The sequence below is a fragment of the Dendropsophus ebraccatus genome, chromosome 4, assembly GCF_027789765.1.
Source record: "Dendropsophus ebraccatus isolate aDenEbr1 chromosome 4, aDenEbr1.pat, whole genome shotgun sequence".
Lineage (NCBI taxonomy): Eukaryota > Metazoa > Chordata > Amphibia > Anura > Hylidae > Dendropsophus > Dendropsophus ebraccatus.
The window spans coordinates 100065114-100080225 of NC_091457.1; the positions used below are offsets into that span (position 1 = coordinate 100065114).

Below are 15112 nucleotides of genomic sequence, written 5' to 3' on the forward strand. Positions count from 1 at the left end.
CCTTTCATGTCTGGTATCGTCTCCCTGTATATGACCTGGTCCCCTTGTATGTGACCTACTCTCCCCTTGGTTTGTTTCCTATCCTTGTATGTGACCTACTCTCCCCTTGGTTTGTTTACTATCCTTGTATGTGGCCTACTTTCCCCTTGGCTCGCTCGCTCTCTTTCTCTCTCTCCCCCCTCTCTATCTCTCCCCCCTCTCTATCTCTCTCCCCTCTCTCTCTTTCTCCCCTCTCTCTCTCCCCTCTCTCTCTTCCCTCTCTCTCTTCTCTCTCTCCCCTCTCTCTCTCTCTCTCTCTCTCTCTCTTCTCTCTCTCTCTCTCTTTTCCCCTCTTCCTTCCTTGTATGTAGTATTGTCTTCTCTTGTCTGGTCACTCTTTGCATGTGGCTATTTTTTACTTACATGCCAGACCAATCTTTCTTTCATTGAATATAAGACAACAGCCAGGGAAATAAAGTAACTGTTTAGAGGGGGTCCACACTAACATGTTACTTCCTTCTATTCTCTATTAATTTTGCTCTTCTTACATCTTGTCCCACCCAGATGGCAGACTCTGGCGGACTTCCTCAGGTTACTCAGGTATTTTTGATTAATTCTGCTTGACTTGATTCAACCTTGACACCATAACTTCATTATATATTTCCACTTTCTTATGCTCCCTGTCATTCTGTACACACCTGCATCAATCATCTACAAGGGGCTCTGCTGTGGTGCAGTGAATGCTGCAGGTGGATCAGTATTTGTTATTACGGTTTATAAACCTGGGAGGAAACAGCCTTTGGTGCTATACCCCACCGATTAAAGCTGAGTTCTCGTTGTGTCTGTGCTCTATGTTGCTGGAGGATTCTAATAGTGACTAAATTCAGTCCACCTGCCAAACTTAAACTTTTATTTTGCAAAACTGTGGTCTGCTGACCATTGGAGTCACGGTAATAAGATGATATGTTCAGGAAAAGGAGTGAGCATAGTCACTAGTAGGCTAGATTTGGTTCAATAAAAGGGGTATTCCAATCTGGGATCCAGCACTACAAAACATGGCCATATCCAAGGGTCCAGATGGGAGTTTATACCTCTTAAGTGATCGAGCATGCCACACTATACGTCAGTATATCTTTTTCCTAACCAACAATCTCCTGTGGTGCTAAAGATGTGCAGAGCAACAAAAAGCAGGATAATGTCTCACAAAATTGGGATCCATTACTCTGCACACATCCCTAGAGCATCATTGCTCAGAACACATCTGTGTTGATGTTTGTAAACCCTGGTTCTTTCTCATCAGTGGATGTCACACCCATTCATTTCTTTACAATTTTCACTGTAATTTTATCCAATGATATTAATGAGCGCAGTGATAACAATGGCTAAAATCTGTTTACAGCCTGGGAAGCTGACAGAAGCTTTCAAATATTTCCTTCAAGGAATGGGATACAGTAAGTGCAGCTCTGACAGATAGTGGCCCTTGGCATGTGGGTGTCTGGAGGATGGCAGCCCTTGGCATGTGGGTGTCTGGAGGATGGCAGCCCTTGGCATGTGGGTGTCTGGAGGGTGGCAGCCCTTGGTTTGTGGGTGTTTGAAGGGTGACGGACCCTGGTCTGTGGGTGTTTGGTGAGCCCAGGTGTATGGGTGTTAGGGGGTGGTGGTCTCGGGCTTGTGGGTCCCTGGAGGGTGGTGGCTCTTGGCGTGTGGGTGTCTGGAGGGTGGCAGCCGTTAACTGTGGGTTTCTCAAAGGGCGGCTGAATCATGACGTGTTTCTCAAGTCTTTTGAGGCTAGTCCTTTATGTTTCTTGTCTCCTCACTGTGTACTTGCATCATACACTACATGTGTCTCTGATTTCTTCTCTGTGTCTCCTTTTATCTTACCCTTCCGCTCTGTCTCTTTCACTATACTCACTCAGACTTTACTCCACTTCTATGAAATCTCTGACTGGCCCTTTGTATTTCTTTTACTGTTATGGCATATTACTACCTGTTGTCTCAATGTCACATTTCTGTGTCTTTTCCTCCCCCATCACCTGCCACTGGACTCTTCACACCCTTTCCCTGCTTTTTCACCCTTCCTTCCCTCGCCCTACCCCCTCCCCAGTTGCCTCCCTGAAGGATCGGAGACAGAGTGCCAGCGCAGGTATCCCGTCACACCATATGCTGAATACGTTCACTCCTTGTACAGATTGCATGCTCCGCAGTCCGCTGTGTACCACCTCTGAATGTTCTGCCTGGGCTGCTTGGGTGGATCAATGCAGCTGCTCTGTGTTCGCCATTGTCAGACAACTCTCTGCGCCATAAGCTTATATCACACACACCCTCAACTTATTCCACAAATGTATAAAAAAAAAAGAAAAAAAAAAAGGGAAAACTCCAGGCTTCACGTCACCCCATCCTGGGATACTTTGCTAACAGAATCATGAAACATGAGGCAGCATTAAAATGCTCCTCACATCAATATATGGGTCTGCATTATGACTTCTGGTGGAAGTTAAGTTTGTCACTTGGCATAAGTGTCTTAGCTGGGTATCACCATGATGGTGTTACACAGATCTGTAGGTAACCTATCATGGTGAGCAAAAAACTATGGAATAAGTCAGCTTTGCTACATCTAATTATATCAGTCATATAACATACTGACACTGCCACAAACATTTCGTAATGACCATAACACCCACCTGGCAATATTCTCTATAGTCTCTAAGGGCCACATTTATCATCCGGCGGACGGATGATTTTTGGCGGAAAGTGCCGATTTGCGTATTATTTTATACGCAAATGGCCGATTTGCGAATAAAATAATCGCAAATCGGCACTTTCCGCCGAGTACGCCAGGGGGCGGAAAGGGGGCGGAAAGTAGGCGGGAAGTGGGCGGAACGGAGGGCGCGGACTCAAAGAGTCCGCGCGATTTATCATCCGTTCCGCCCAAATGTACGCCGAAAACCTACTCCAGTCCTCAGCTGGCGTAGGTTTTCGGCGGTGCGCACCGGCGCGCACAGGATTTATGTACAGGCAGTCCGCCTCTACATAAATCCCCGTACCGCCGGAGCTGCGGGGGCATTTTTAAGTCCGGCGTAAAAAACGCCGGACTTAATAAATGCCTCCCTAAGTCTCTATAGTCTCCAGGGGTCATTGGGACCTAGGATGGTCCTCACTTCACTTAACATCCCTTGCAGAAGATAATGTGGAATTAATTTGAGAATTGACTGGTACACAGAATAAGGGATGTAGAACTTTAAAATGGAGCTGCTTAGCCATAGATGGGGTCATAGTCCAGCCTGTTGCACCCCCAGTCCCAATCCAGCCATTGCTTTCCCACAGCCCTGCATGGGAGGTTAAAGCCTTAAGCCTGTCCCTTTGTATCAGGTCTACCCTGTAACCAGTACTGTGTAGTTTGCATTTCTGCTGCCAGGTAGTTTTATCCTATTTTTACAATTTGGGAATGTTAAGTTATTGGGTCTAAATTTGACTTTTTTACTCTGTTTCCATAGTGCCCTCAGCCAGTATGACCCGACTTGCCCGATCTCGCACAGCGTCCCTCACCAGCGCCAGTTCTGTGGATGGAAGTCGTCCTAGGCCTTGCACTCAGTCAGAAAGCAGTGAGGGCATTGGTCAAATTAACCACACCATGGAAGTGTCCTGCTGAAGACCCCTGGAGCAGCACCTTACTCCATACAACCCTTCTTTCTAGCCCACTCATTACCCATCTCTTCTTTACTGGTTTCTCTTCCTGCACCCCACCCCTTTAAACAGCGTCTGGCGTTTTTTGGGGAATCCAAATACCAGAGTGACAGTAGTTAATCATCATCTGGTGTGTGCTCTTCCCGCTCCCCTGTGACTGGATGTGAGACGGGGGTAAGGGCAGATAGTGATCAGGTCAGTGGTGACTGTGAAGAATAAGGAGAGGTACCTAGTTCAATGGTGGTGGCAATCAATCTTTCCTCTGGCTGCAGCCAGGAGCTCTTCTGGCTACCAGCGATGGGAAGGACTTGGCTATAACCAAACTAACTTGGCGTGACAATAGTGGAGCATGGTGTAGATGGCCATGCTCCTATAATTCCTTCCCCAACCCAACTGTGGTCAACTTAATAGTGTCCAATACCAAGCTTTTATGTGAAATTTGTATTATAAGAGGAGGAGATAACTGGAGGTGGTGTGATCTCCCAGTAAAGGCAAAATACCATTTTAGAGAATCTTATTGAGCTGATCTGGATGACTGTAGGGAATCCCATAAAGGTCATTTTGCATGGCAAAGATTCTACAGAAGTGACCATGATCGCTGTAGGGAAATCCTATAGAGAAAAAATGGATTATTGCAGGGGATCCTCTAAAGGTGATCTGTATGGCCGTAGGGGATCTCTTAAAGTGGATGACTTCAGGGATCCTATAAAGAGCCTATTCTAGATGTCTAGGGTACTTTATAGTTTTCTGGAATTGGATAAGCACAGAGTTTGACTTGTGCATGTGAATGCCATACCCAGAATTCCAGTTGGAAATCGAATAGGGTTTCTCCATTGACAGTGGAGCGTGGCTCAGCTAGAAGACACATTTTGTGCTGGTGAATGCTTGCGAGATTAGCAGAGTGAGTGAGGGGCCCGTCCCTGTGTCCATCAAACCAATCTCCTGTTTTACAGTTGTGTCCTGTCTCCTGCGTTCCGTCATCTTGATGTCCCCCTTCCCCCATCTGCGTCTTCTGCCGGTCTATCCATCCATGGTTGTGAGTCATCACTCCTCAGTTGCTGTGACCTAGAGGGTAATGAATCCTGTCTAGGTGCACAGTGACTCTATACTCATATGTTCTAGTTACGGATCTGTGTCTATTGTGGCGGTGAATGCTTGTAGCTGCGTTTAAGCCATCAGTACAATTACTTCATGATAGTAAAGGATGAATTCAACAAACCTCAATAAAATAGTAAATCTGTGCAGTTTGTCGTGTCTGGAGTTTTCTGCCCGAGGACCCCCATCACGGGGCCCTTCTGTCTACCACATTGTGTTATCCTTAGAAGGGGGATTTCCATAACTCATTGCTGACCAATGCAGAGCAAATCTTGCATATTGGGCATCTTGTTGTTCGTGTGCAGTCTCCATTTTCTTCTTGGGCTGCTCTATTCAGGTCACAACACATCTTCCTAGCACCTAAATGAGCTACAGCAAATGTATCAGAGGGGAGTTATGGAGCACTCCTTTGACAGTATTATTTATTTATTTTTTTAAACGATATTTTATTAGTGGCTTATGTAATATTTTTTTTTTTTCTCCAAACAAATTTTTTATTGTGATCAGGGAAAAATAAGGAACATCTTCCAAAAAAGAAAAGAAAAAAATAAAATAAAATAATAATAATAATTACAATTAATGCTCCACTTGCTGATCAATTCTGACAACACAAGGTTCCTCAGTTCTAATTCTATCCTAGTTTTTGATTAAGTTTTTGACTGCTAATCATCTGTTGCCTACTACAAAATGTTTGTCCCCCCTTTGTTTGTTTGTTTGTAGGAGAATGTGATATTTACGATCTGTTATTTTTTTTGTTTGTTTTTTTTTGTTTTTGATGTTTGCCCTATTTTATTTGCTGAGTTTATATTGGCACAAAACTATATAAAACAAGTGATCTTGATCAATGCAAGGGACATCGTGGCTTATGTAATATTTGAACATACATATTGAAAATTCATTACATATTCAAAAAGAAAGTCGCTCACAGGCAACAAAGGATTGTATGTTTACAATATCCTACAGATACAATGAGCCTTTGTAATAACCTTAAAAGATATATTATCATATACAATACAACATAGTCTTACCAAAAACATAAGTAGAAAAACAGTAACCTATAATATCACCTTAAAACATGGTATAGATGTCAGATATTCAAATATGCTACCAATAGAATGGAGAGAATTGTCTATAACAGAAAGGGAAAAGCTTAAGATACTTGGAGTGCTCCCAGAGTTCCCTTTTGGGCGGCCATGCAATACCAATCAGTGTCCTTAAATTGATTAATGATAGAGTCTCTCTCTCTTCTATAGTAAAATCATGAATTAGAAATTGTGTCCATTTGGACATAAATGTTTTTGTTGATTTTTCTTTGGTGCGCAATACATCCAAAAGTTCCCAATGAAAGATCTCCTTCAGAGCAGAGATTACCTCAGAAATGTCTGGTAGAGTATCCAGTATCCAGTGTCTTAAACATTTCAGGGAAACTAATAGAGTTAAATGAATTCCTTTAGAAGTAAGTAATTTAGGAGAGGGAGTAGTAGAGTCTATATCAATAAAATGAAAAAGATAACTAAGAGGGAGAAGTGGTATGGCATGGCCCCAAGTGGACAAAAGATAGAGCCGCACAGAGTCCCAAAATTCCTGCACTCGCATGCAGGCCCAGGCACAATGAAACAAGTCTGCTTTAGGAAGTGAACATTTCGGGCAACTGTTTATGTGAGCAGTGTGGGAGTTGGAAAAAGGAATATTAAAGGCATATATAGCCTTGTGTATAAAGCGGAAATGTATTTCACGTAGAACCACATTAGGTGTGGCAGAATGCATTAGTTGAAATCCTCTCAATATTTGTGGGTCAGATCCTCTGAAAAAATTACGGAGGACCATTTTTTGAAAAAAATTTGTCTAGATAAATTCTTTTGAGAGCGTGATCTAAGTTCTCCATATGTATGTGATAAAGAATTATGAACCGGTGGTGTTGGGAATAGATTATCAAATTCCATATCACTTTTTGCTTCTGCTATGTCCCGTACTCTGGAAGTAAGAAATTCAATTATAGAATCGTATTGAGGTAAATTAAATGAAGACAATTTATGTATAATCTGATTTTATTGGCAACCATGCAAAATAACAGATACACATTAAATCACATGCAATAAACTGCGACCTGCAAGTCGCATGGTGTCAGGTTTTCTAATATAATAAAAGAATACAAATAGAAGCAGCTATCAGTTATAGCATAATGCTGCTAGAGGTGCCCAGGGCACCAAACAGAACCACCAGCAAAAAGTAACATTGATGGATATGCAGGTTGGAAGAAAAAAGGGAAAAGAAGGACAAAAGAAAAAAAAAAAAAGAGGAAAAAAGGAAAACAAAGATGAAGAGAAGATCAGAGGGAGAGAGGGGGATGGCAGGGGGAGGAAAATGGCTACCACAGTCAGATAGACTCGCCAATCCCAGAAACACAGAATCTCCGGATGTCAGAATTTAGCGGATAAGAGCAAGGAACTCCTCTGAATCCATGAACAAGCGCCAAGGAAACCATATTTTCTCAAATTTGTCAGATCGATCATGGGCCTCAGCCACTAACTCTTCTATTCTGCCAAGGTCTCTAAGCTCACTCATCCATTCTGCCAGGGTAGGTACAAGGGGAGTCTTCCAGTGTCGGGGGATGACCATGCGGGCAGCAGTCATGAAGTGTCGCAAGAGTCCCTTTTTGGACTTAGAGAGAGAACCCGGTAGTTTAGATGATAAAGTCAGTTGGGGAGAGTTGACGACGGTCTGTCCAGAATACGCATTGTAGATTCCCAAGACTTTGTCCCAGAAGTCACGGATCCCCGGGCAAGCCCACCAGATGTGCAACATATCACCAGCCTCCGTTAGGCACCGCCAGCAGCGGTCCGAAGCCTCAGGGAACATTTTATGTAAGGTGACCGGGCAGTAATACCACCTCGAGATAATTTTGTAGTTCTTTTCCTTAGCTTTAGCAGCCATGGAAATGCCGTGGGTTAGTTCGCATATCGTCTGGATAGACTGTGAATCAAGAGAGGTGTTGAGGTCTGCTTCCCATTTATCAAAGAAAGAAGCTCTGTCAGGGTTAGCGGTACTGATCAAGATCTGATAAATAACCGAGATGCAATGCGGAATGGCAGATGTGGAGACAACTAGGTTGTCGAAGTTAGTGAGTCCCGGGTTGTAAGTGTCCTGTGGGAAGAGGGCCTGAATGAAAGAGACCAACTGATTATGTTCCAGCCAGGACAGCCGACTTCTTGCAGACTGGGCTTGGAGAGAAGCCAAGGAAGAAACTGTCCTGCCTGTCATGCAGTCACGTATTCTAGGACTGACAGATCGGTCCCATAACAGGAACGTGTGTGTCTGCCATCCGGGCTGGAATTTCGGATTCTGGAGAATAGGGGAGAGTGGCCCAGGGGTAACAGATAACCCCCGTTTAGCAACCCATCTATCCCAGACACAAAGCGTATGAGATATCAGAAAAGGGAGACCTGAGAAAACCTAACGGTCCTCAGGAAGTATCCAGGGAAGGATAGAGGGGTCAACGGGGCACAGGGAAAACATCAGGTCCACCCATCTCTTCAGACCTCTGCCGTGTACCCAGTCCAGGACCCCACGCAGAACCGCCGCCTCATGATAAGAACGCAAATCAGGGAGACCCATGCCACCCAGGGATATGGACTGCGAGAGAGTTGAGTATTTGATCCGTGGTCTGCTCTTGCCCCAGATAAATTTTGAGATGGCACAGCGTAGGGTCCTGAAAAAGGCCACCGGCACGACAATGGGTACAGTCTGGAAGATGTACAGCAGTTTTGGAAGGACATCCATTTTTACAATAGCCATCCGCCCAAACCAGGAAGCTGGTTTTAAGAAGTAAGAGGTCATTTCTGACAAGACCCTATTCAGCAGGGGAGTGTAATTCAAGGCAAAGAGAGAGCTAAGAGCGGAGGGGACTCTAACACCTAGATACACAATAGAGTCCGCATGCCATTGAAAAGGAAAGGAGGCTCTGACCACACCAAATGTCTCTTGTGGGATTGAAATGTTGAGACCCTCAGTTTTAGACAGGTTGACCTTAAAATTACTAAGGTCACCAAACCGCTGAAATTCCTGGAGAATGGAGGGAAGGGAAGTGATAGGAGAGGATATATATAGAAGCAGGTCGTCCGCATAGAGTGCCAATTTGTGGTGGTCCTGCCCAAACACTGCCCCCTTGATTGTGGGATTTTGCCGTAGGGCCACAGCCAGGTGTTCCATTGTGAGAATATAAAGCGTGGGAGACAAGGGACAACCTTGGCGTGTACCATTGTGAATCGTAAATGAGCTAGAGAGTATGCCATTGGCCTGAACACGGGCTGACAGGCAGGAATACAACGCCATGATCTTATCTACGAAATGCGAACCAAGTCCCACCCCTGCCAGGACCGACCGCAGGAACCCCCAATGCACTCTATCGAAAGCCTTTTCCGCGTCAACTGAGAGTAAGCACAGAGGGGATCCCGAACGGCCAGCCCACGACAGCAGCGAAAGCGTCCGTAGGGTATTGTCCCTTGCCTCCCTGCCCGGGACGAAACCAACCTGGTCGACATGGATGATTTGGGGGATAAGGAGACTCAGACGAGTTGCCAATACCTTAGCGTAGAGTTTAAGATCACAGTTGATAAGGGAAATAGGGCGGTAATTTTTGCAGTATTTGGGATCCTTACCAGGCTTGGGCAGGACCACCACATGCGCCTCCAAGGATTGGCGAGGGAAGGGACAGGAAACAGAAACGTCATTAAAGCACTCAGTCATAAACGGAACTAACAATTCCTTAAATGTTTTGAAAAAGCCGGCAGTAAAGCCATCAGGCCCCGGACTCTTATCCCCTTTAGTATTAGTAATGGCTGCCCGAAACTCATCCTCCGTGAGGGGAGCTTCCAATTCCTCAGCCGACTCCGCAGGAACGGTAGGTTATGCCGTGTCTAGCAGATAAGCGGACACCCTAGTCTCCATTTCCTCCACTGGCAGCTCCGAGAAACGGCCCTTAGTATTATAGAGAGAGGAGAAATAGGAGCGAAAAAGAGCTGTGATTTCTTTGGGATTATGTACCTCCTTGCCATGGTGATCAAGGAGACTAGGGATGTGTGTAACCTGCGTTCTCGGATGAATCAAGCGGGCCAAAGCTCTGCCGCTCTTATTGGCATGTTCATAGAGAAAGCTACGATACCGTTCCTGCTGAGAGGAGGAAGACTGAGCAAGAGTATCTTTTAGTTGTTCCCTAGCCAGGGTCAGTGCAGTCCAGTTCTCATCAGTGGCATTTCGTTTATGGGCTGTGGAAAGTGCTTCAACCCGACCTAGCAACGCTACAATTTTTGCGCTCCTCTCTCTCTTAAGCCGAGCCCCATGCTGAATCAGAGTCCCCCTAACAACACACTTAAGAGCCTCCCATTATAGAGGTAGGGGGGTGTCATCAGAAGCATGATCTCGCAAGAAGTCCTGTATTGTCTGTGACACAGCCGCTTTGCATGCCACATCCCGAAGAAGTGACTCATTCAGTCTCCACGACCATTCCCTGGGTACCAACCCCGGCAATTGCAAGGACAAAAAGATAGGAGAATGATCCGACCACAGGGCAGTGCCTATGCTGGCCGCAGGGCTCAGAGTCAACGCAAACTGCACCACAAAAAACATGTCCAGTCTACCATATGTGCGATGTGCATCAGAATAATGGGTAAAATCCTTATCCTGAGAATGAAGGATTCTCCAAACATCAACTAGGTTATGTAGACTAAGGGTCGACCTCGCCAACGCATATTCAGAGCGCGGCACGGCGGTCCTGCCGGAGGAGGTATCCAGGGAAGGATCCATAACCAAGTTAAAGTCCCCACCCAGAATCAACAAACCGTCAATAAAGGTGGAGGCAGTCCTAAGTATAGTACGCAACGTGCCACCTTGGTTGGAGTTGGGAAGGTATATATTTCCAATAGTGTACACCCGGTTTTGTATCTCGATTTTGAGGAAAACATATCGTCCCTGAGGGCAAACCAGAGTATCTAGCAATTTATGTGGTAGGGACTTATGCAAAGCAATGGAGACACCTTTGGATTTGGTAGTAGGATTAGTGCTGTGGGACCAGACATTATAGTAATTGAGACGCATGCGCGGAGTCTGTGAGGTCTTAAAATGCGTTTCCTGCAATAGTAAGATATGTACTTTTTGTCTATGCATAGAGTAGAGAATTTGAGCCCGCTTCTGCGGGACATTCAGTCCTCTGACATTGAGAGATGCCAGCTTAATGTCCATCCCAGCCATCCCCCCACCTCAGGAGAAGACCCCAAGAGGGGAAAAGAAAAGAAAGTAGAATAAGAAAAAGAGAGAGAGATAAGAGGAGAATCGAAAACACAGAGCAGAAGACTGAACCTGCAGTCGGAAATAGAAGGTTCCCCGTAGAGGAAAACCTCCGTATCCAGGTAGTAGCTACACTACCGGGAAAAAACCCAAATGGGTACAAGAACGCCTAAAGCGTCTTAAACTAATGAGAGACAGACTAACAGAGGAAGGTCTGCGAGTCCGCGACAGGGCACCAAAAATGGAAAATTCTAATAAACAATACACTTTTCAGAAATGCAGGCAAAAAAAATGTAAGCATAACAGAACAACTCTTGGTGGGCGGCCAGGCCAGGCCACGAAACCCCTCCCCGCATAAAAAGCACTCGATGTGGGAAACATATTATCTAGAGTAAGTACATATTAACTACGCTAAACACAATCAAGTTAGCCAGAGAAAAATAACATATGGTAGCCAACACCAAAAAGAAAAGAAAAAGATACATCCACAGCATGGAAGGCTCTGTGAGGCATGAAGATGCCGGATCCGCATAGCGTCCTCAATCATCCGGGGCAGCAGTTCCAGATGGGCGAACAGGCCTATCAGTAGGAAGTGGCAGTAGCGGATCCCAGTCTGGCAAAGTTATATGAGGAAGATCCAATGCCATCAGAAAGGCCGGTAAATCTTCTGGAGTATGGAGCTCGACCCGCTTGCCATGTCTGCGAACCACAAGCTGGAATGGAAAGCCCCAAGTGTATGGTATATCACGTTCACGGAGCAGCTCCAATAGCAGCTTGAGGGAACGTCGTTGGGACAGCAAAGCTCTGGACAAATCCTGGAGAAAGATCAGTTGAGCTCCATCGAAGTCAACAAAGTCCATGTTGCGCACCGCCTTCATGATCTCATCTTTTATTCTGTAATGATGGAGCCTACAGATGACATCACGAGGCCTATTCACATCATGAGAGACCGGGCCCAGTGTACGATGAGCTCTGTCAATTTTAAACTCTGCGCCTGGTGGACGTTTGAGGATGGAGGCGAATAAATTTTGGAGAGATGGGATGAGATCGGTTGCTCTAGTCGCTTCTGGCAACCCTCGGATACGGATGTTATTCCGGCGACTCCGATTTTCAGCATCATCATGGAGTCTGTAAAGGTGCCGGGTCTGACTCTCCTGATTAGCAAGCGTAGCCTGGACATTATCCACAGTGGAGACTAAGGAATCGTGGTCAGCTGCGACATCAGAGATTTTCGTCTCCAACGTATGGACCTCAGACTTAAGAGAATTCAATTCCTGCTTGTAGGAAGTTTCCAAGCATTCCACAAACTTTTCCATGTCCGAACGCGTAGGGAGTAGTTTCATGTATTCTTTCCAATCCCACTCCATATTGGCATGCACGGGGTTAATTGGTGCAGCGGAGGTCACAGGGTTAATGGAAAGCACAGTGTTCACAGTAGTGCTGGGTGAGGTAGCACACACAGGGTTAATGGAGGCAGCAGTGTTCATAGAGGTGCTGGATGAGGCAACACACAGGGGATTATTGGAGAAAGCAACGCTCCCGGGGTTAATAGATATAGCAGAGCCAGCACTGTTCGTCATACTGTCCCTAGTGGAGGAGAATGGTAGTGCAGCAGGAGAGAGTGAGGACATATTGCAGCCCAGATGGTGCTGTGTCTGCGGCAGGCAGTTCTCCCCAGCTCCCACAATCCGGGTACCGATGGTCTCCTGCTCCTGAGACTCAGCCCCAAAGATAACAGACGGCCGGGGGGTCAGCGGAGGCCGTGCAAGGAGGGAGTCAGCGGGGGCAGCGTCAGACAGCTGGCAGGGAGCCGCCGGAAGTCCCGCACGGACGGAGCAGTGGGGGCCCGGTGTCACGAGTGCGGGGGGCTCCGGGACCGGAGCACGTACCTCCTCCGCTGCCGATAGCAGGACGTCTTCCGGGCTGCAGGAGCTTCGTTCCGGACAGGTACGAGCGGCGGCAGCGGACGCTCTGGTCACGCGAGAGCTGGGGAGTATGGAGGCTGCAGGCTGGTCAGCTAGGCCGCGGTTCGCGGCGGGGAAATACCGCTCCAAACTGCCGCGGGCGGGCCGGGAACGGGCGGAACTGGTGCTGGGTCTTGACTTTCGCCGGCCACCCACCATTTGAGGGTGTCTTGGTGCCGATTAGAGGTGTATATGGAGGCTGTTTGGCGCCCTGTCAGCGGAGCCTACAGAGAACGTGTCTTCACCCCTCCATAGCCAGGCCACGCCCCCAAATGAAGACAATTTAAATCGTGTTCTGACGATATCCCATGATAAGAAAGTGCTGGAATTAGTATCCAGCAGATCCCCAACAGAAGAAACATGTGCACTCTGCCACTTCGAATAGTCCAATTTGTCTGAGTCGGTTGGGTAAAGTGATGAATGCCACAGAGGAAATCTTTTCGATAGGCAAAAGGGTAAACCATATAATTTTCGTATCGCCTTCCATGTGGCAATGGTGTCTTTAAAGATAACACTTCTCTTAATTTCTGGGGGTAGTTCTGGTAATTTAGCATGTAGCAGGGTGGGTAAAGGCCAAGGTGCTGCTAAAGCTTTCTCAATTAAAATATTGGAGAAATATGACGTGTCCATAATCCAATCTTTAGCATGGCGAAAGAGAGCAGCTAAATTATATAATCTAATATCTGGGCATTGAGCGCCACCTTTAGAAGTAGGGAGACAGAGAGTGGAATAGGTAATACGAGGTCTCTTTGATTGCCAAATAAATTAAGTGAAATATGATTGGAGTAGGGAAACGTCAGAATGTTTGAGTAAAAGGGGTATTGTTTGCATTGGATATAACAGTTTTCCAAAACACACCATTTTGATTAAGTGGGTACGGCCTAGGATTGACAATGGTAGAGATTCCCATCTCTGGAGATCTTGTTTTATTCTCTTAATTATAGGGCGATAGTTCAGGGAATATAGTGAGGAGGGAGTTCTGCCAATCTGGATTCCAAGATAAGTAATATAGGATTTAGCGATGGAGACCCCCGCAGGACCCGAAGTAGACCTCTTATGTGGAGTTAGGTAAAGAAGTTGACTTTTATGTATATTGATTCTATACCCAGAGAAGGAACCAAAAAATTTTAAGGCATCTAATACTGCCGGAACATGTAGATCTGGGTTATCTAAATATATTAAAGTATCATCAGCAAAGCATGTAACTTTGATGATTTGGGAACCAACCCGTATGCCTGAGAAAAAGTCAGAAGAAATAAGATATCTAGCAAGAGGCTCCATCGCCAAATTGAACAATAGAGGGGATAGAGGGCAACCCTGTCTGGTACCTTTTATAAGGGAAAGCTATCTGAAAGGAAACCCGGGGTATGAATTCTAGCTTTCGGAGATGTGTATATTGTGGAAATAAAATCTTTGAATTGACCTGTGATACCAAATTTTGTTAAGGTCATGTCCAGCCACTCCCAGCTGATATTATCAAAAGCCTTTTCGGCGTCAATTGCCAACAGACCTGGAGAGTGGCTGGAACGACCCCCAGATTGGACACCAGACTGGGCCGCTAGTACCGTTCTTATATTAGTGACACCAGAACGTCCTTTTATAAAGCCAACTTGATGGCTGCCTATTAGTGATGGTAGGATGTCTGCCAATCTATTGGTCATAATCTTTGCCAACAATTTTAGGTCTACATTTATTAAAGAGATTGGCCTGTACGAATTAGGAGATGTCGGATCCTTCCCCTGTTTATGTAGTATTTTGATATATGCAGTATCTCCCGAGGGAAGCATGTGATGGTCAGTCAGAATAGTTTGGAAAGTAGAAAGAAGAATGGGGGAGATGACAGAAGACATAGATTTATAAAATTCCGCACTATAGCCATCAGGGCCTGGAGCTTTGTTATTTTTAAGTGTAGAGATAGTGGCAGTAATTTCCTCCAATGTGACTGGGGCGTTGAGAGAATCAAGAGAAGGGGTATCAAGAGAAGGTAGAGTTAATGACTCTAGAAAGTTCTTACCAGCAGCTAGATCAAGCCTATCTTTGGAATATAGTGAGCGGTAAAAGTGTTGTAAAAGTTGTGATATGACTTTAGGATCTTTTTGTATATTACC

General features: G+C 45.7%; 1 protein-coding gene across 7 annotated transcripts in view; it reads left to right on the top strand.

Annotated features, from left to right (window-relative positions):
• NDRG4 (NDRG family member 4) overlaps positions 1–4904 on the top strand; it is a 66780-nt gene extending 61876 nt beyond the window's left edge. For 5 of the 7 annotated variants that reach the window (XM_069966407.1, XM_069966404.1, XM_069966403.1 and 2 more), the window contains 4 exons: positions 544–579; positions 1379–1430; positions 2084–2122; positions 3474–4904. In XM_069966407.1, coding sequence (XP_069822508.1) covers positions 544–579; positions 1379–1430; positions 2084–2122; positions 3474–3628 — 282 coding nt within the window. In that variant the 3' untranslated portion in view covers positions 3629–4904. The remainder of the gene's footprint in view (positions 1–543; positions 580–1378; positions 1431–2083; positions 2123–3473) is intronic. The other 2 variants (XM_069966405.1, XM_069966409.1) reach the window with 2 other exon arrangements.
• Positions 4905–15112: the final 10208 nt, after the last annotated feature.